This window comes from Trichoplusia ni, unplaced genomic scaffold, assembly GCF_003590095.1.
Source record: "Trichoplusia ni isolate ovarian cell line Hi5 unplaced genomic scaffold, tn1 tig00003455, whole genome shotgun sequence".
Classification (NCBI taxonomy): domain Eukaryota; kingdom Metazoa; phylum Arthropoda; class Insecta; order Lepidoptera; family Noctuidae; genus Trichoplusia; species Trichoplusia ni.
Genome location: NW_020800394.1, coordinates 6,554 through 29,442, shown reverse-complemented (window position 1 = coordinate 29,442; position 22,889 = coordinate 6,554). Strand labels below are relative to the sequence as shown.

Here is a 22,889-nt window from a genome sequence, read left to right as displayed (position 1 = left end):
TAAGTGTTAGGTCTTCAGCGTTCATTTACTTTCTATTGTAAAATTGCTTGCTTTGACGACCTCCGTGGTCGAGTGGCGTTGAGCACCGGTTTTCACAGGTGTCGCTAGCTCTGAGGTATCCCGGGTTCGATCCCCGGTCGGGTCAATGTAAAAATTAGCACTTTTTACATTGTCTCGGGTCTGGGTGTTTTGTGGTACCTTCGTTGTATCTGAATTCCATAACACAAGTGCTTTAGCAACTTACTTTGGTTCAGAACAATGTATGTGATGTTGTCCGCATTTATTTATTTTTATTATTGCTCTTGATGCAGGTGCGGGATATATATCTACTTTAATTTATGTAAGTTGCATCGGTTAATAAGACTATAGTTGCATTGAGATTTATTACAAACAAATTTTGGATAAGACGCATGGTCATTTTACGCCATAGGTTCCCGAATACAACTAAAATGTTATTCAAATAAGATATTTCTCAGAAAAATGTCAAAGTAAGTGACACTTTTAGAAGGGGTTACGTTCATCGGTACTTACAGACTTCGAATATCAACCATAATAATAGTTAGGCTATAAATAATCTTAGTATCTCAATACACTCATTAAAAATAATATTATTGGTGTCAAGAGAATTAGTAAAAAAAATATTGGATTCACATACTGCTTACGGGTTGAGGTAGACATACAATTAACTAAAGCTGAAACGATAGCGGTACAGCGAAATTGTAAATAACTGATTTATTTTGTATTTCAGAAGATATCTATAACAACTTTCCAAATCATTTGCAGATAAGCTTATCAGTTTTATACTCTTTGATAAGATGGCTGGCAAACACACTTGACAGTAAAAAACTAAATCCTCTGTCAAATTACTCTTCATAAATGTCAAAACTAAATTCGGTGAACAAGTTGTAATAAATATTAAAAATCCAAAAAAATCGTTAATGTCCATAACAATGTGAAACTTAGTAAGGTACCTAACTACTATGATAAGTGTCAGAGGGTTAATATTGGTGATGTTGAGAAGCGCGTTCATTGTCGCCTTCTCAGCATTCCGAACCCTATTGTGGCTTTCACCGGACTAAAAAACTGTCCCGCAAAGCGATATACCACAAGATAGACCTCTGCACTCAAGCTTGTTATAGCCAGGTCATCCCTGGTCTCTACTTAAGCAATGCAAGAGCCGCGGCGGACAAAAATGTACTTAGACGCCTTACATCACCCATGTGCTCACCATTGAGGCTCACCGGCTGCCGAAATCAACTTTCGCTGATACCAATATCAGCACCCTCTTCATTAGGCCTACGACACTCCTCAACCCATCTCCTGCCCTACTTCCCTATGGCCAACGCTTTCATCGATGAAGGACTCCAAAAGGAAACGTTCTCGTCCACTGCCACTTCGGAGTATCCAGATCCGCCACACTGGTCATCGCGTATATTATGGAAAAATACAAGCTGACGTTTGAGCAAGCTTTTGTGTACGTGCGGCAGCGGCGAAGGTTCATCAACCCGAACCCCGGCTTCATCAACCAGCTGCGGGAGTACCAGCGCCTGAATTACGACGTGAATGGATTCTACCGGTTCGAGGCGTATATGAATGTGAATGCTCGGAAGCACAAGTACAAAATAGCTTCGTTGGCCGCCGTCGTGGTCGGTATCCTCGTCCCTCTCGCTGTCCTAGTGGGCTGATACTCGCGGTCAGTTCACACCTCATGAGTGCCAGTGGACATCAAGGAGTTGAAAACAGCTGAGTCTCTCACAATATTATTTCCTTTTCAGAACGCCTAACACTCTAAAATTACTGAGGCTTATCGCATATACATGGTTGTTACTTTGAATTAAATGATGACATATACCGCTGGTACGGACGCATTTACATATATTTAATTGTGAAGGCAACTGAGTTCCTCCTGTGACGACTGTTGAAATTTGAAATCATCCTCGGAGAACAGTCTGCAGCGCAGGGCGACCATTTAAATACAGCCACATGTCATATGTCGTATCGATATAAAGCGCAGAAAATTTTGTAAAATGGATAATTCTTTCAACGGCGCGAACAAGTTTCGAGATATTTTCGTTTCCATCTGCTACTAAACATGATAACCATAAATTATAGAAATCACGCGGCCGACGTCGCCTCACGCGTACGAAGGAAGTGCATTATAAATTTATAATTTATCAATTGACTGTGAAATTGTATATACTATATTATAATAAATGATGAATCCCGAATTCTAATCGCCTTGGTAAATGTTGTTTTTCTCTGTTTTTATATTCGTCGCTGGCTCGGTTATGATTGCGCAATGTTTCATGTGCCTGAGGTTTTACGTAAGCGCCATTTTGCAAAGTTCGGCAGAGTGTGTGCGATAATTTCGTTTAGTTAATACCGATTGCTGGCCAAGGCGACTGCTCTATCATTTACTTGTATTTATCGTTCATTAGAAACATCTTCGGTAACAGCTTTTAGTGTGATGCGTAAAATGAAAATATTCGCTTCATGTGAACTTGTGGATGTTGTTTTGATATCTGCGTCATGGTTTCCGTTTCAAATTTGTTTGATGGACTCAATATTTATTGGTGTTTCCAAGGAATAGTTACATTAAGAGATTTTGAGCTACATAGCAATCACATCATTTTCTAGTTTTTTGGAAAGCAGACATCCATCATCGTCAAATACATTTAAAAAACAATGTAATTTATAAAGAATGGACTGACTCAAAACTGCATTATAAAGTTTGATACAAATACATTTGTACAGACTATGAGATCACCAGTAGAATACAGCTTCTAGAAGCAAATTAATTGCTTCGCGAACAACTTACGTCTAAAGAAACATCCTGAAGGAGTTCGAAGGGAGAAAGTAAAATATGAAAGAAAAGTAGTTACTGACCTCAGCCAAGCAATTTTGAACTTTAAAGCGTTCTAATTATAACCAGTTCTGAATGTAGAAAGTAAATTGTTCATTGGCATAAGGTACCGCGAGTCGTTTGTCTTGTTTGCAATGTCTTGCTATTAATTGGTGTGGTATTTTTGTCTTGCTAAATATATTGTGAAGGTAAGACAGGTGTTGGTCGAGGCATCCAGCTGGTAATATAAGCTATTGCTATGGGCTATTGATGAGACGACTGATAAATTGCCTAAGGGCCGTATATTAATCACGATATTTTTTAATGGTGGTCTTAAATTGTTAGATTTAAAACTAACCCTCAACTCTATATCACGTGAATTTCATCAACAGCCTTCTAGTAGACGGAAACCTTTGTAACAACTGTGGGTGTGACGATAATGGGCTAACTGTACTGATAGCCGGGAGGTAAAGGTCACCAAGCTAAATGCATTGTACACAACGCGTCGAGGGTTCGATCCCAGCTTAGAAAAAAAACGTTATCAAAAAAACTTAAATATTTTTGTAACCCCACCCGGTAAAAGGGTGAAATTACTTAATGGAATCACCAACGTTCCGCTTTGAATGTATAACTTTCTGTCAAAATTATAGTCCCTAATGATATATGTATTTATTATTGAATTTAATGATGAATCTATTGTTGGTCGTTGGGCACAAGTTCAAATTAGTCATAGCACAAATATTTGCTTTGAATTTTATTTGTTTCTGTGAAATATATTACTAGATGACAATAGTCAGTGATATGTGAATACTGAAGTGTCTAGTCTAAGGTTAGATCTAGATTCGAATCTCCGCATATACAAGTGATTCTTAGGGAACTAAAAACAGAAATTAATTAGTAATATACTGTATTGTTTTTAATTAATAAAGCATGTTTTATCTGTTTAATTAAATAATGTCTTTTTGATGTGGAGATTGTGACAATGTCACAACTGCACAAGTTGATCGATCATAAGTTAAATAACGCCTGTTTCGGTCAGTACGTGGATGAGTTACCATCATGTTATAACAAGCTCCTCCGTGTTTATTAATCTTTGAAAGTTGTTAAACGTAGTTAGAAGCTAGAAAGTCTGAAAACCAGTTTTACTAAGGGGTATGGTCTTGCCCAAGACACTGGGTTGAGGAAGACAGATAGGCAGTCGCTCCTTGAACAATACTCGAACTCAGCTGCTTGCAGTAGGACTTTAAGCCGACCAACGTAGTTGGGAAAAGGCTAAGCTAATGACGATGACATCAATATACAAAAAATAAACGCAAAAAATCATCATTGAACAGTTCCGTATGTCTCTTATCCCGCAGAACAACATCAAATCCACTCAAATAGCGACTTCAAAGAGCTCTAATAAATTACTCCAAAAAAATCCTAAAAGATATCTCAATAAAAAACAATGGAAATTGCAAATACGAACGTCCACACAAAAGTCTAGAATAGCGATATAAAAATAGTGGCCCGCTAGTTTACATTCCATGGTGTGACGTCATCGGGGCAGAATTAAAATAGACCATATTATTTTGGAATACGTTGCCAGCAGACGTATCAATAAAATGGGTCTATGAAACTGTATTGGTTAAGCCGCTTCGAACTGGGATTAACTGGATTTTTATTTGGGATATGACAAGAACTAGAAATCAAATATTATGTTATTATTAGGTGTGTAAGAAGTAATTAGAATTAGGTACTTACGGGTCAAGTCTGGAGTTGAACAGAAGGAATCAAAAGCTGAGTCAGGCAAAAGAGATTGAATCACAGTTCAGTTTTCTGCTTTGAATTTCAGCTTTCGTTAAAATAAGATAGGTAAGATATTAGGTACAATTTTGGTAAGGAAATTCACACTTCCACTTTTGAGGCATTATCCTCATTATTGACGTTGTTTCAGTAATGTTGTGGGTATGATAAGAAAAAAAGTAACCGATGTAATAATGAAAACTTACTAAATTACGTCTGTGTTTTTTTTAGCTAAAGCTAGATAAAGCGAATATAAGTTCAGGTATGGGCTTATGACGAAAATGACACCAATCGGACAAAATGAAATACGAGGTAAACCAAAACATTAATGTAGTTTATTGATTGAATGAATTCGTCAAAAAGGTTATCATGGCCCATCACTCATCGCCCTCAGGCCTGCGTCTACGATGGCCGGCAGTCATCGCCTGTTTTCACAGCACCTACATTATCAAATTCAACTACGAGACCTGAACTTTGAACTTGCGAAATGCTTGTGACATGCTAAAAGCTTTTTGAGTCGTGACGTATGCTGTTGACATCTGTTCTTTGGTTTCAAGAGTTTGTGCCAAGATGTGGACTCATTTGAGGACCTTGACTTCTTTTTGTCCTAATTTTTTCTGGTAGAATTTGTCAATAAAATACTTGTTAAGAAGAAAGTTGAAGCCTCTGTGGGACTATCGTTAAAATATATCATTATTGTTAAAATACTGAAATTGGAGAAAAGTTTAGTTCTGTTCGAATTATATATTTAAATACTATGTAGTTAAGATAATATTTTTTTTACTACTGTATGCCTAAATACAGATACGTATGATACATGCAAAGAATAATTAGATTTTGTGCACTTCGAGTAAATATTTTTTTACAAGCTCCTTTTAAGTTTATTTATAGCTCAGGTACCAAAACGAATTTAGTCAAATAAAATCACCCTGTACTTTCATAATAAGAAAATTTTATTTAATAGTTTCATTAAAATATCGTCACAGATGTCCAGTTTGATTTACAAACATTAAAAACAAATAATTTATTAGAAATACACAGTTTTCCATCTATTACAATCATTGTGCGTTGATTGGATTTAAATAAACATTAACAATACTTACAAACTAGTAATCTCATCGAATAAAGTAAGAGATTCCATGTTATAAAACAAAGATTCGTATTGCTTTAAGTATAATTATAACTAATTACAATGAATTTTTAAAACTAAAATTATATATTTAACAATTCTGTAAAAATTCTAGAAAAGGTGTCTATTTTGTACAATTTTTTTATTTTTTTTATTTAATATTTCTATCTAATAATCTCAAAGATCACTTATTGTACGGAGATCTTTAGGGTTTGGCCTGGTGTGATCAGATTTAGTCTTTCGATGCCCGCTTCCTTTACATTAAGCCGTGTATGCAGCTCGATTCAACTTGAAAGATAGGCTTACAACTTAATTTATAGTACCCTCCTACGTATTCCTCTTATCAAGCGGACGAAGTCGCGGGCAACAGCTAGTTTTATGTAAATCATTCTGCCCGGAAAAATTAACATCGCAAGTAAATAAGCTGTTTTTGTAAATAAAATTGGTTGACTAAAGAGCAATTCAAAAAAGATAAATTTCATAAAAATACAAAGTTCAAAAAATCTATTACTTAATGGACCAGGCCGCACCCTTCACATAGATCCCAAAATGATTTTACGGAATAATTAACAATTTATTAAGGCACAGTTATCCTTGTAATGTTATGTACAATGTAACATTATGTACATTATGAAGGCACTTACTATCTCTTGTACATATTCATGTACTTAAACAAAAATATTAATAGTACTACTGGGAAGACATTACCTAACAATTATTTACATTCTTGCGTAAAAACATGTCTTTTTAAACAACCGTCATAAAACTAATGTACTTTATTTCAAAGTTTCTATTCAACTATTTGTTTAACAATATATCAAAATATTTGAATTCTCCTGTCAGATTTTTTTTTAATTTGCCACTTTTTAATTACTAGACTCAGACTTAGCTTTCAGACAAGATACATTTCTGCAGTTTTGACGCTGATTAAATTGCTGAAATGTATGGAATTGACATGTACTATTTACTTCTAACAGAAAAATGTCAGGTCCATACATTTGAGCAACTTTTTGTCATTAACGCATGTAGAAGAATACCAGTTATCCAAAGCACTTGATAGAAATCCATTTCTACTCTGTACTAGCCAAAAGCGACAGACCTTAAAATTTATATATAAAATTAATCAGTCTCGGAATGAGAATAGTTTTTTACAACCTTTAGTTCATGTGCACCATCAACAGGACCTTAATCTATATTAATTACAACAACTGCCAAAATATTACTTAAATATAATTGTTCATTTATTTTGACTTAATTTAATTTACCACTGAGATTCTATGGGGAAGGATTTAGACTATTGTATCATATGGAGGTATTGGTTCTCTTCGTAAAATGAAGACAGGGAGGTCTGAAGGTCGTTAACAACCATGTTGTCACCTCCCTGTAGAGGATGGGTACTACTTGACACCATTTCTGAACTCTTCCAGTTCTCACAACTTTCAACGTACTCCAACGTTCTTTGATAGGTTTCCTGTCGCATCGTATTGGCATTTTGATTCTTCTTCCTACCATTATTTGCTTCTATTTGGGACTGGGATATGTCCCACACTTGTACTTCACTAGCCTGATTGTTTTGACCCCTCAAACTGTTCATACTGCAGTCAGTCTGTTCATTCTTCATCTGGTTTATTGAGACCCTAGTTCCGTTGATGGGCTTCTGACTCCCTGTGGACATGTTGACGGAATTTTGGACAGATTTCTGCATGTTGTGCTTGTTGACTGGTTTCCGGGGTAGTCCACTGATTGTAAGGCCTCTGGTGGTTGTAATACTGGTTGTTGTTCAGCATTGTCTGGTTGTATTGGTGATTGTTCTTAGGAGGTGGTGGACCCATCACGTTGGCAGCGTTTACTACGGAGTTGTAAGGTGGTGGCTGGGGATACTGCATGTTTTGGTTGTAGTGGGGATTCTGAATGGGAGGACACTGGTTTTGCTGTTCACAGTAGTTGTTCATCGTCCCTCGACTCATATTCCCGCTGTTGTCCACACTCATCATCGAGGATCTTGACATTTGCAGTGGATGCATTTGGTTGCTTTGGTTGGGGTAGCTGACGGGCTGGTAGTTCATATTTTGCGTGTTGTATGCCATATTCTGGTTGCTCATGGGATGCATCGGCATTTGATTCTGATTGTATTGCTGCATCATCTGGTACTGCTGCATATTTTGGCTTCTCATTACATTTTGGTTTTGAACTGGATATGGTGGAGCTTGGTTATAGTTCTGATTATATTGGTTCATGTTATTTCTGTTCTGGACCTTCGTGTTGCAGTTTCTGTGGTTCATGTAATTTTGATTGACTTGCATTGGTGGGCCTTGGTTCATGTTCATATTCATCATTTGATTCTGGTTCTGTACTTGTCCGTTCATTGACATGTTAGGCATGTTCTGAACCATAGGACTCGACATACCTTGGCCCATAGGACTTTGCAGTCCCGGATGCATTGGGCTTGGCATTCCATGACTATGAGGACTTGCTATATTTTGACCCATAGGACTGGCCAAGTTTACCATAGGGCTAGCCATATTTTGCGACATGGGACTGGCCAATGTTGTTGTGTCTTGGACTCATCATCATCTGATTTGGCATTTGTGGACTCATTAAAGATTGCATACTTTGTGGACTCATCGCGTTGTGTTGAGGAGACATCACGCTCATTACACTTGAGGGCTCATGACGTTATAGATACTCGGAGGGCTCATCACGTTGTGCACGTTGTGAGGGCTCATGACACTTTGAGGACTCATGGCACTGTGTGGCAGACTCTGCGGACTGAGCATGCTATGCGCTAAGTTTTGAGGACTTAAAACATTTTGACTCATGACTACAGTTTTAGGACTCATCGTATTCTGTTTCTGAGGTAATTGGTTTGATCGCATCCTGTTCGTCTGCTCTGTTTGGTTTGCTGTCATTGTCTGAAGGGATTGCAAAGGATTTGTAGACACATTGCTGCTCGGCGGTTTGGTATACTCCTTCTCACACTTGTCTGCAGCAACTTCTGGTATAACTTGCTCCTGTAGGGGAGTCCCTTTATCATCGGGTGACTTTGAGTTCAATAATGATCCACTATTTCCCGACATACTAACGTCTAATGATCTTAAATCGACTGGAATATCACTTATGTTGAGATCACTTCCTATGGCACCTAAGTTTTTAAGTAGAGAATCATCACTCGTAGCTACGTCACTGATTTTGTCACTGGAATTGTTTGTATTAGGTATATCACTGGCGGTATTGTCTTTGGTAGCAGTTTCCTTGTCTGCGGTTGGGGTCTCCGGCTCAGGTTGGTTAGTGGAGTCAGTTTTAGCTGGTGTTACCGATTCCGTAGCCAATATTGATTGGTTAAGATATTGCATCATTTCATCTGGTATAACCAGCTTGTTCTCCACCATTTCTCCTTCGGCAACCTGAAAAAATGAAATAAAAATTAATGATGTAAAAAAACAATCACTCTTCGTTTCATCTTTTGATGTCTTTTTAATACTTAATTAATTGTTAAATGATCAAGATACTGTACAAATAGTTTACCTGTTCCAGATTGACCTCTTGGTTGGGGTGATGGACCTGCGCGGTGGTGATCACCACGGTATTGGTGGAGTTCGAACGGGACTCCTTGTACGTCACCGTGTCTTGGTCATCCTCCGTCTTGAACGGGAATGGAGCGTCGCCCTGCAAAATAATTCGGTTACATGAGAACACTGGCCTTTTTTCATGAATCTAGATAATTGATTACAGGTTCGTTCAGCTTAATTTTTAAGCACTACCGGCTATGTACTGATAACGAAACGCAATAAATATCAAGTAATTCCATTTCATTGTCATTTTCAATTCATCCGCTACGCAAAAGTTTTTCTCATAGTAAAACTTGTCCCCAAATTTTGAAAAGAACACCAAGAGATTCTTACCACACCATCAGTCCCACAAGGATACTGTTGGTACTGCGCCTGGTCGCTGAGGTTTGACTGCTCTGACAGTCTCCTCTGTTCCTCCTTCACCTGCACGTTGGGGTCCAGCTCCAGCGCCAACTCCTCAGCCCTGACTTCCGAACAGGTCACACCTCGAAGGAGGACGGCCTATAAAATAATATAGAAGTTGAGAAATTTGTACACACAAAAATATTATAAAATTTATGATAAGAGTATTTTCATGTATTTCAGGAAATAATTTTTTTATTTTTTTGTTTATTTATTTATTTATTTTTTTCCACCTTATCACTAACATTACAGGCTTATATCCTAATGCGTTAGTGAGGCACTTTACTTATAACTAGTTACTTACTATAAAATTTAAACAATAAAGAAACAAGATATTCTAAATTAAAGATAACATTAATTAAATCCATAAAAAAAAAAAAAAAAAAAAACAATACAATAACAATACTAATATGTAGCTTATTCTATCTTATAACATAATATATACAAAATAATCTTTGCGAGTTCACTGAACTGACACGAAAAAATATCTACACTAGTCTAGTATAATTTGATACATGATAGAGGAGTTTACGTACCTGATTGCCTTGCGATGTTCTAACGGCTTGAACGGCAGCGAGAGCTGAAGACGGCGCTGGCGCATAACCCACACACGACACTTGACTAGATCTGTAAAATAGCAATAAAATCAGAATTAAGTAAAGTGCACAAGAAACTCCAGAGTTCTGACCTTAGACCACATTAAATTGATTGGTTTTTTTTTAATAAAAATTTCAATGACTGGCCCGTGTGTAAAGTGGTTAGTAGCCTTGACTATTCAATCGGAGGTCGTGGCTTCGATTCCTACCCAAGACACGCAGGACACTTGTTCTGTATCTGGGATGTAATTATTCTAAAATAGTAATATATTTATAAATATTTAAGACTAGATGGCGCTGTGTTAAAGTTTGGGATTTTTTTTATAAAAATATATTAATCTAAGTTTAATTTATTTCCACATACCTTCTACTGCTGTCAGGCGATAGCTGGTCGTACACCGTAGTATGTTGTGAGACAAGGCGCTGCGGCCCGGCGACGCCTGTGGTGGTAGCCACCGCGCCGGATACCACTGACGCTTGACTACTCTTACGGGATATGTCTGATGACCTGTGAACGAGATGATGATAATCATGAACTAAGTGTAATGAAAATGTTTTAATTTTGGCTGGGTTGTTGGAGGTTGGTTGGTTTCTCTTCGCTAAAAACCTTGATAAACAAATTGTTTGTATAATCCACATTCGGATTGCAATAGTTACAAAGAAGTTTGACATAGTATAATGCAGTTTTTTTATATGTACGTACCTCATAATTAACAAATAAATTAAGAAAGCAAATATGTATAATTAATAAACTAATAGGTCACAAGATTTTTATTTTTGGTAGTCTTATGTTGAAACACGACTAATTAGGATGAATTAAGTTTAATTAAATTAAATATCTTACCTCGCACTATATAAGCTGCTACCAGAAGAGATTCCAGAATCTCGCCTGGTGTTAGGAACTCCTGTCTTCAACTCCACAGCCACATTCGTATTACCCAATTCTGTTCGACCTTGGACTCCGCCTGGGAATTAAACATAAAAAATAAATCAAAACCTCATTCATAATACCAAAACTTCTATTATATTTAAGATACCACTTAAAAATAACTAGACTAATTGAAATAAGGCAGTGCATAAAAATAAAAAAATCAATAATATTAACTAACCTGAACCAATATCAGGATGTGGTGGGGGCATTAACCTCGCGACGGCCATCTTGTTTCCAAAGCGCGGCGCGTGGTGGTGGGCCCGAGGCTCACCGATAGCTACCATGGCGCGGAGCATCAGAGGCAGCTGTCCAACCTCACCGACTACTTCTTGTTCCACCTGAAGAGAAGGAATAGTTTATTAGAAAGGTATAATTGCCAGGACACTGAATATGCTGATAGAAGAAGCGAGTGTTTCATGTATTGCTAATCTAAAAGAATAAGGATCTTGTTATGGTTCCATTGGAAGGTCCATTCAGGATCATTAAATTGTCTACTATTAAGAGTGACGCTTTTATTAAACTACCAATGGGAATTCAAATAAAAATGTTCTTCAATTGATTAACATAATGAACTTCTTGATAGAACCAAGGCTTACCTCTCCATCCAGTCTGAAGTAAGGAGCACCATTCTCGTCTCCGAAACCTCCAAGACCAGAACCGCCAAAGTCGAGCTCTCCACCACACTGAGCTGAAAGCTGTTGAAAAAAAAAACACGTCAAATTTACAAATGAATTCTGAATAACCAAAGAAAGAGTATTACTGCTAAGTGTGATAACTAGCATGTTATATTCGGCTTCGTACTCTTATCCATCAATATTGGTCAGTTGTAACATGCTTCCTGACCATATTCAGATCCTGTAATGAATCTGGTGGGTAAGATAGAATATCCTAAAATACCTAAATATTATAACTAAGGTTACCTGATGAGCAGGCGTGTGTAATCCATGAGGGATGGGAGAAGCAGGACTCTCGCTCTTGACGGAGGCAGAGGAGGTGTGACCACGGCCAGTGAGTGGTACACCACCCTCTTCGGAGCGTGGGGAGGAGCCAGCGCCACCACCACCAGACTCCGCTGAGTCGTCGCCACGGCTGCAACCTGGAAACGACAAGTATACATATGAGGAATATTTTTTTGTATGAATAGAATTTATGTTGAAGGTCTCTAGTGGATGCAAGGGACTTCAATTCCGTTGGGCATACATGTAACACTATTGACTTTTGAAATTACTTGAAGCAGTAGAATCAGTCTTCAAGTTTTAGAAATAAGATATTGCGAAGTATCGTGTGTATGAGACACAAAATAAAGATTAAAAAGTTCGCTATCCAACATCAGGCTAGTAAAATTGTACTCTTGATCAATTCACTCGACAAATCATCGACAAAAGTGATCAAATAAAAAAAAGAAGCTTGTAGCTTTGTTTACCTTTATGTTTCTTGCTGGCGTAGAATTCAGCTCCATGGACTGTCTTCACATGCTTCCTTAATGATGACGGATCAGTGTACCTCTTTGTGCACCCTGGTGCTTTACAGACGTAGGGTTTCTGTAATAAAAAAAAATATTTATTTATTTAACACACATCTTACATCTATTATTACAATAGTAAAAATAATTCACTATGGTAAAGTTCTGGTAAATCTAGTAAAAAAGCGTGAAGTTACATAATATTATATTACAAGTTGAAAAAAACAAACCTGACAGAAGTAAGTTTAAGCCCCTAAAACTTTTAAATGTCTCGACCGACTTTTATCTAACATGTCTAAGAACACTCAAAGTTACTGTACTCACCTTTAATAAAAAACAAACTAAATTGAAATCACTACATTTTGCGACAGGGATCAAAAAATACAAATTATAGCTTTTATAAAGTGTACATACCTCGTTACTATGCGTTCGGTTCTGATGTTTAGCTCGATCGCTTGCGTTTGAGAAGGCCTTAGCACATCCAGGGTATTCACAGGTGTAAGGCTTTTCACCCGTGTGACTTCTTAAATGTGTTTTCAGGTTCTCCAATCTTGAGTATGCTTTGCAGCAGCCTTCGAACTGTAAGACAGAAAAATATTGGTTAAAAGACTTTAAATGGGTTTTGATAAACATACAAGAAGATGTTTAAACCTAATTACTATTGATCAGCCACTTTTGTAACCCAAAAATGGTAAAAAACATATCCAAACCTTGAAGGCCAAAAACTGATAATGATAATGAGATAAGAAACTTACGGTACACTTATGAGGTTTCTCTCCTGTATGCCTCCTCATATGTACGACCAGCATATATTGAGCTTTGAAAGGCTTTTCATCTCTAGAACATCCTACCCAGCGGCAGACAAAAGCCTTCTTGCTGGCGTGGATGTGGTCAGTGTTGATGTGCTTCACCAGGTCATCTTGTGTTGGGAATTCAAGTTTGCAGTCCACCTGAAAGAAAACACAAAAAAAAATTTAATAAATTGCATACATACTACTGGGATGCCTTTGAAAACTTTCAGAATATTAAGCATTGGATTCATCCATCGCCTAGAAATTAGGATAGGAATATGAAATTATATAAAGTAAATTTTTAGATATAAGCAATAATTTTTAGATATAAGATTAATTTGCTACTGCCCTACAGGGTCCACAAATGCTCTAACCCATTTTGTAACATCTGTGTAAACTTTGTGAAATGCAAATAAATAATATAAATATGAATACCAGTTCAAAATGGAAGGAATTCCTTTTTCTTGCAATGAAAAACATGGCAAAATTAAAAATAAATTAGTAAATTCTAGTTTTAATTAGATTAAGTACTTACCCAATGACAATTAGTCTCAATAAAGTCTCCAGGTTCATCCTTGGAGTCAAGACCATCATGGACCGTGCTCTCCGCTGCAGCTGACAAGGGTTTGTTGCTGTGGTGGTGATCTCTATGTCCCATCAAACCCTGAGGTGATTTCCGCTGGGTCATACCGGATGCACTGGAAAAATGACAATGTTATTATAGTTCTACAGTTGAGCTTTACTTAATGGTTTTAAAACTCAGTAATATTCTCATGCCTATCATTTTTTATTATAGCCTAAAAGAAGCGACAGCGTAATATGCTGTGGTGTTTGTTGCCCTTAGTTGTCTGTTGCCTGTTCTTCACAACCAGAATACTTGGGAACCGATGAAGGGTATGGCGTAACACGTGACATCCAAAAAAGGCTTTGTAGAAACTTGAATTAATGAATTTTGAACTGCCGATATTCTGTCTTCTGGAAATGATGTAAATCTTGGATAAAAACATACTGCTTAGATACGTGGTCATCATCTAAGGTAAGAACTTGCCTTGTAATAGTAAGCAATGCAACATCTATTGATTCTATCTTCTTCTATATAGCTTATCTTTACCTATCAGCTTCCATAACGCTGGTGATCTCAGGCTGTTGAGGTGGTTGCTGAAGATGCTGCGGTGGGGTGCCGTCTAGCGTCAGGCCAGGTCGGACGTCCACTGGGGCTCCCATCAGGAGTTGTGTGGGTGATGATATGTGGGATCTGGGTGATAGAATGGTTTGGTCAATGGTTAAACCGATGAAGTATATTTGGCATGGTTGGAAACTTAGACGCATTATAATAGCACTTTGATATTTTAAGGTTTTTTTTTTATATTTAAATTAATTTGAAATCAGTCCATTAAATTAGGGCTTTTGTAATTGCAGTTTCTTTCTTCTCAGACAAAAAGGAATTTTAACTAACTTAGAAATCCTACAGGTTGGGTTGTGCGAGATTTGAGATTTGTCTTGAAGTCTTTGTGCATGTGAATGGATTGCTTGTGAAATCCCCGCGACACAAGGATTGAATTTCTTACTACGGGTCATTGTTTTAATAAAAAAGAGAAGCAAAATGTATACTAACTAATACTATAGGCTTTTTATACCTTCTGATCTCACAGTTAGGTCCCTCTAACTCTTAGTCATAATATCTTAGATAACAAAAGCACGCTTGAGCTGTGTCAGTGACCTTTAACCATTAATCAACCAAATCGAGGTCCGATAAATTCCAATATATTTACATCACGTTGTTGTAATTTCTAGTTTAGTCATAAATACCTATATTAAGGCTCGAAGAATGGTCTATAGGGAAGGAAAATTACTACTTGGATAGGCATAAATTGCAGGTAACCGCATAATAAATAAAGAAAACAAAAAGATAAGATTTTGGTATTGTAGACTTTTTACAGGCTTCTATTGCCTGAGCTTGTTAATAGCCTTCTCTCCGAACGCTGATTGAATCGCTCCAGAAAATGAATGACATTCCCATAGATTTACATTTTTCCTTTTTACTTGCGATGTAACATGTACTTCATTATTTTCTTTGTACTTGTATATTTTTTGACGTATTTGTACACTCTTAGTTTTCTCCTCACCTATGAATCCCCGCTACAAGATGTGCATGCGCCGCATGATGCGCTGCAGCAGCGGCCGCCTGTTGGTGGGCGGGGTCCATAAGCACCCCGCCCGCGAGCACCCCACTGCCACCCACCACGCCGCCCCGCGCCAGCAGCTGCTGCGCCAGTGAGGCGTGCGAGAGGGACAGCGCTGGTGATATTGCTCCTAGAAAAGTAGAAAAGGATAAATGAAACGGTATTGAAAATTTGTACACAACATTGAATATTAAATTAAAGATAATCACAGAAAGGACAATGATAACGTTTTACCATAAAAACATCTTTAGTATTGCAACTAAAATTGTTTTATTCAGCTACGCATTGAATACATTTTTTGTCCACAAATTTTATTATTATAACAGTTATTAGGTATGTTTCAGGTTATTATCTAACAGTCATGTTCCAAAAATTGCTAGGTAACCTTTTAAAATGACAATTTGGCCAAATATTCCAATTGTCAATGTCGAAGACAGCATAGCACCTAAGGGCTACATTTTGCTTTCGCTTCCTCTTTTTAGTTAAAATGGCTATAGCTCACCTGCACTAAGATGCCCATAACTGCCAGTGGAGGCAGCTGAAGGTGCTCGTACTGCAAGACTTGCTGGAGATGCCCTGATCACCGCAGCCAGGTCCAAGGACTCGGCGGAGTATGGACTCCAAGATACCGCCCTCTTCCGATTGGCGGAAGCTCCTATCGCTCCCCCTGATAGTCTTAACCGGGTCGGTGAAGCTATTCTTGATCCTGGATAAAAAAAGAAGTATTAGAAGGTTATAGTGCTAGATTACAAATTGAAGACGCCTACTACTATCACCAGTTATAGTGAAATGGAAAGGCAACTCTTCAACATATACCGACAGTTCAAATACCCTGTAATCAGAACTGTGTGAGAATTACAGTGCAGGCAATGGATTTGTAACATTCCTCATTGCTGCTTTGCTCCTATTACTCATAGCGTGATGGTATATATTCTAGAGGCATCTTCAATAAAACTCTATCAAATTCTGAAATAATTTTGGAAATCGAACCAGTAGTTTTTGAGGTTACCGCGTTCAGAGAAACAAACATATGCTTCAGCTTTATAATATGAGCATGGATTTTCGATTTGTGTGTTTAGTGATAGTAATATTTGTAATTTACAATACATCTGTTCTTTTAATTAAATAGATTTAACTCATTATTTCATGAGTGCCCATCAATTGTCCATAAAGCTTCCTGCAACCAATTTGTATTATAAAGTCATTTGATTAAAAGGAAATTGACTATTACGCTTTGAAGACTATGATTAGCTGATCATAATTTGTGTTATATTTTCAAGTAGATTTAACCGTATCCGGGCTATTTATTTCGGTAGGTACCTACTGGTTTTTGAACGGGTTTTTAAGGTTTTTGTTTTTATAGCTTTAGTTAAATTTAATTCGTGCTAGGAACTCCATGACTTTGATATAAACATTTGTCCTGTTAAAAATAATACCCACTCTCATGAGAATTCAATGTTGAATTAAGTATTAACTCACTAAAACTCATGGCTATTATCAGCACAACGTAGAAGTTTAAGTGTTTTTTTTTAATAGTTTTGAATTGGATAAAACAATCCTACTGAAATACCCCATAGTGATATAAATAAGATGAAAAGTTATTGCTATTAAAAAACATTCTAACCGTCTATGTATACTTCGTTTCAAAGTGTAAATGTTTAACCGAAGAAATTTCTTAATACTTAAAATAAAAACTTAAAATAATTTTAATACAAAAAAGTCTTCTTCAGAGTCTCACCTTCTAAACTAAGTTGAAAATCTTGACTGGCGAGAGTGCTGCCCGCGTGGAGTTCTGGATGCAGACTCCTTGCTGCACTTAAGTACTCTAAACCTGGAACAAAATAAAATACATGTTTAAAAGGAAGAACTGAGTATGAGCATTGAAAATCAATATTTTCCGTAAAGAAATCATGATCTCGTAATAAACACTAACAGATGGACAGACGGACATCCGTCATGATTTAAGTGTAAAGGAAACTTTAAGCTATAAAATATCAATATTAAAACGGTTAATATTCTTCGACAACTCGATCCTAACCTATTTAACCATATCCGTCCCGAAAGACCAAATTCCAAACTTATTAGAATTCAAATTAAATACAATAGTTCCAACTTATCTAAAATCAATAAACATAAAATCCAAACGTCTTCATAGTCAGTTTTAAAGGCCACAAATTAGCTTGGCCCCAGTCACCTTGTCCGTAATAAGCGAGATTGAGTTGTCACCGTGTCTGGACCGTTGTGAATACAAAGTGGCCGCTTAACGCCGTATGTGATTAATGTAGTACCGGATGTCTTTTACGAGCTATTTCGCGGGAACTGATTTCATGCTGACAAAATTGGGAATGTCCTAATATGTCGCCGTTAATTGGACACCCTACATAACTTGGACTCGGTCTGGACTTGCTGATGTTGCAACTGCTTTATTTGATGACTTGGCTGTATTCAATGCAAATAGAGTATGTAAAGTAACTCAATTAATCCAAGTAAAAAGTGTTTGTGTATAAATTAGAATAATTTAAAACACGAGTATCTTATTACGGTTCGCTCAATCACTGTATTTTATTTAAATGTCCGTAATGACAGTTATTCTACCTGAGGTTGTTTAAATCGAATTAAGCATCGCATAAATCGATTAACGAAATATTTACAAATATTAGTCATCTAAATTTAAATGTTCTCATCATCGGGGAGGCGTCGTTTGAGCAACAAATTTCCATAATAATCACATCTCGAGCGTACGAAAACAAACACGCAGAGCGTCCTGAGAATGGAAAAAAAAACAAGACATTTGATTTGTTGATCACGGTTCGCCGGCTCCGAGGCGGGCTGCTTAGCCAAATATAATAGGTTGATGCAAAAGGCGTCAGCGACCAACAATTTCGCGGACGTACAAACGACCTAACAACAAAATAATACCCGAATCCCACGATTATAACGTATGTGGTCCGCTTTTGACGCGCCGCTCGACTTCCAAAATTTTTATATCTTCATCGCCATGAGAACCGGAGGAAAACGACATTCGTGTCCTTTGAGACGTAAAAAAAAATATCATCGATCGAATTTGAGGGCAATCGAGTCCGCCACGAATTCCATTACCGGGGCTATGGTCACCCTAACGACATTGCATCAACCGAGCAAAAACGACATTCGAAAACTGTCTTTAGCTCATTTTTGTACGACTTAATATCGAATAATGACTATGTTAGTAACTTGTTTGGGTATCGATAGGTCTCTGCGAGTCCGTTTGATTTGATGTATTAATTTTTATTCGAGTCGATTGGGCGTAAAATTAGTATCTCGAGGTTCTGTGTCTAGTGGTTTCGTGGTCACGTTTAGCGTTAATATATGAATGTCAATGCTTTGTTGGGCGGCGCCTTTGGACGCGCGCGTAGTGACTTTGTAACAGCGTATACTAATGAGACTCGTTGTAAATTATGAGTTTGGTTGTTATTCGAATGTGCGGCAAGATGAAGGCGTTACGACGTGAATTTGTAATGGCGTTGGTATTTTTTACGGCTTTAACATTTTGAATATTCACGGCTAGATAAAAATAAAGGAAATTATAATTTCTGTGTTTAGTTATGGGTTTTCGTGTGGTTTTGAGTAAGGCTAGAAATTTTCCCCCAAAAAAACCAATAGTTCTCCTAAGCAAATGAAAAAGGTACAGATACTTTAAAGACCTGTTAGATTTAAGTAAGTTTCAGTATTTTAGAGTCAAAAACCATCAAAAACGGATGCCGAACAAATCTACTTGGCACCGAATTTTAGTTTTTTCTAGTCGAGCCCCACCCATACCTCACCGTTAAAATTCACAGGAAAGAACTGCTCTCATTAAATCATCAATGTCATAAAACGATTAGTACGATCATTAGTTTGGACACTGTAAAAAACAAACGGTGCTTACTAACGATGTTTTTATACTGTGGTCGAAGGTGCTATTGGAGTGTTATCTCAGGTAGTCGGTGCAAGATTTGATGCCAGTTCACGGAATATAAAAAAAGGAGAGATACCCGTCATTTAATTTTTGATGGAGTTAAAGTTGATTGAAAGATCTAAAATTAATAAAATTTTTAAGTGCGAGTTGGACTTGTAAGACAGGGTTCCGTGCAAATGAACTAAAGAAAAGGCATTTTAAAAATTATATTTGTTATAGCGGCAACATAAATATATCTTCGCTGAAAATCCCAACTCTTAATCTGTAACTATTCATGAGATACGTGATGACAGAAAGACGAAAAGAGAGACAAACAGGCAGCCGCCTTTGAGCAGGCTTTTGACCTATACAGTACGGATCCCCAAAAATATATGCATTAAGTGGATAAAAAGTTTATAATCAATATGATTATATTTATATTTGGTTTGTATTAGATTTTTTAGTAATGAGGTTTTTATATTAAAGTTATATTGCATTGTAATTTAATATCATTAGTTAGACTTTAGATCGGTAGATCATGAATGTATTAATATAAAAATTAAGATATCCGAAGTTAAATACAAATACCATAGCTATAAAAACTAATGTAAATATAATAACGTCTTATTTAAAGTTTATTTTTAGGGTTCAGCATCCAAATGATGAAAACGGAACTTTATGACTATGGCTCTGTTTATCTATCAGTCTGTCATCAAACTGTATCTCTTGAACTGTGATAGCTTGTTTGCATTAAATATTCACAGATTATGTATCTCTGTTGCCGCTAGAACACTACTTAAAATACATTGAGGTTAAGCAACGATTGGCGCGGACTTAATTTTCATGGGTTAAGATTTTGGGGTATTTGTATGGAAATTTCACCTTTTTATTATACATGCCTCCAGTATAGCAATAGAGTGATAATTATAAACATGTACAAACTAGACATTTTCCTCACATATTAAATACTAGCTGTTGCCCGCGACTTCGTTCCCGTGGGTAGAAGATACAAGTTATGATTTATACCTGCCCTGTTTTTTTTCACATTTTCCATTGTATCTTCGCTCCTATTAGTCGCAGCGTGATGGTTTAGCCTTAAGCTTTCCTCAATGAATGGTCTATTCAACACAAAAATATTTTTTCAATTTGGACCAGTAGTTCCTGAGATTAGCGCGTTTAATAAACAAACAAACTCTTCAGCTTTATATATTAGTATATAGAGTATAGATATAGATTAGTATAGATTTATCACTACCCTAAGAAAACGTCTCAATCATAAAATAAAAACAAAAATCTATAATGTGACGCATACATCGTTTAAACAACATGGAATTATATTCTTAACGGCATAATTACACCTTGGAGGTTCTACTAAACGACCTCTCGCTTACTCCTTAACCTTTCGTATCTTGCCGTCTCTTTCCAATGGACCCTTTTGATTTCGTTTTGCGAGATCGCTGATGATTTATTCATAAATGTTTCTCGTTTATTTTCTTACTTTAAATATTTTTCTTGGAAGCGGTTTGGAACTGTGATTTTAACCACTACTGGGTTTGAGTGAGTTTTAAATTTGTTACTAGTTAAATTTGAAGAAGGTTTTCGAATCTTTTTTTTTTCTCAACGGCTATTAATGTCTTTATTTTGGGTTTAGATATGGTGATTACTGTTTTATTGATGATTGTTGAAGTGATTAGCTGGAATTTAAGTTACTGACTGTAAGATAATTTTTTATGCTATAATGCGGACTAGATTTTGGTACGAAAAATTAGGAAATCGTTTTCGTAAGATTTTAATTAAATGTATTCTTTAGGTATATTAACTGTTGATATTGAGTTTCATAGATTTGATTCAATTAGATTATAAATGGTGCTTTATTAAAGAAGTCATTTATCAAAATACTCTTACCCTGTATACAGATGTTTAAATTAAACCAAACATTTCTATAATTAAGAACATTCTTAACAACCTCACTAATTACTGTAGTTCAGAGATAATTGGGCGTCACAATATTGACGCAGAATCATTGTTAACCACCAGCGTAGCCTGACACTTCCTTCTTCATTATCCATAAGCAACGACAGTTCAAGTTATATTGGTGATTTGATTTGTAAGAAAGAGAAGGAAAATATGAAATCTGAAACCGTCAAGCTGTGCACATATGTTAGTACTTCCGGTTTTGCTTAAGTTAATTACTTGTTAGGGAGCTTTAATTGCTGTTTGACGAGAATAGACTGGGAAGTTGTTATATATTTATAGAATGCAATTGTGTATTTAGTGGTATGATGTCTCTATTTTTTATTGCATTATTAAAATAAAGAATATACCTTATATCAAAATAGATATTATTTATCTATAGCAAAATTGTATTTTGCGTCAATATCTTGAAAATTAAACCAAAATACATAAAACTATTTTCTTATATTAACGTATTCATTATTCTACAACTTCCATAGAGCGAGATTTTGTTTCATTACTTGAACAGATAATTAAACTTAAACTAAACAAAGACTTAACTATGAGTCCTAGAAGACTAATAAACGAAAAGTAAAATGAACAAGAAGCAACCTTAAAATTGAACATCAAAAACTCAACAAACAACATGAAGACGTTACGAGAATTGTTTAAATAAACGCAATATTAAAAGGTATAAATATCATTTTGATTTGGTTGTACAAATAAATCACATTCGGGTACCGATCGGAGTCCATAAATAAGCGAACAAAATGTCACTGACGATTTATACGTTGCTTGCTAATGAGAGTTGTGGATATGCATTTGAGTCCCGATTCGTAAGACTGGTCCTTTTTTACGAAAATATTAAGTGCTGTTTTGTATAGAAGAAGTGGAACCAGGTTGGAGGCTTTGGGTGTAGGTATAGAAGGAGGTTTTTCATAGTAAGTAATGTTAAGGACTCCGGTTAGGTCCTAGTCGGGCAATACCGATAAATATACGAGTAAATCGTTGCATCATTCAATAATATTGAAGTAAGTTGTGTATGAAAATGTCTTAGTTTTGGTTCATAAGAAATAGGAGTTTATAAAATATTTATTTATTTATTTATTTATTTATTTAATAGTTTATGTACACAGATACACACACAGAGTACAGAAAAGAAGAAAGATAGAACACATAGTACATAGGCACAGCTTATTTCAACAGAAATTTCTTCCAGCAGGCCCGTTATGGGAGAGTTAGAATAAGAAGAGATGAAGAGATCAATATGTCATCATACTGTATCATCTAAATTATTTTCGCCAAATCAATGATAACTCATCGCTTATAA

The 22,889-nt window shown here is 36.3% G+C and overlaps 1 protein-coding gene and 1 pseudogene across 1 annotated transcript; one reads left to right on the top strand and one right to left on the bottom strand.

Moving 5' to 3' along the window:
* The first annotated feature begins 827 nt into the window (after positions 1–827).
* LOC113507899 lies at positions 828–1,699 on the top strand (annotated as a pseudogene).
* Positions 1,700–6,594: 4,895 nt separating this feature from the next.
* LOC113507897 (zinc finger protein GLI1-like) lies at positions 6,595–17,648 on the bottom strand. The gene is given in 21 exon segments (XM_026890834.1): positions 6,595–7,492; positions 7,494–8,296; positions 8,298–8,416; positions 8,419–9,160; positions 9,282–9,422; positions 9,659–9,826; positions 10,264–10,354; positions 10,688–10,831; positions 11,168–11,288; positions 11,433–11,592; positions 11,851–11,949; positions 12,175–12,350; positions 12,678–12,795; positions 13,131–13,295; positions 13,472–13,666; positions 14,043–14,205; positions 14,619–14,762; positions 15,634–15,820; positions 16,193–16,396; positions 17,429–17,521; positions 17,624–17,648. Coding segments are annotated over 21 exon segments (4,500 nt in total). The 3' UTR covers positions 6,595–7,050.
* Positions 17,649–22,889: the final 5,241 nt, after the last annotated feature.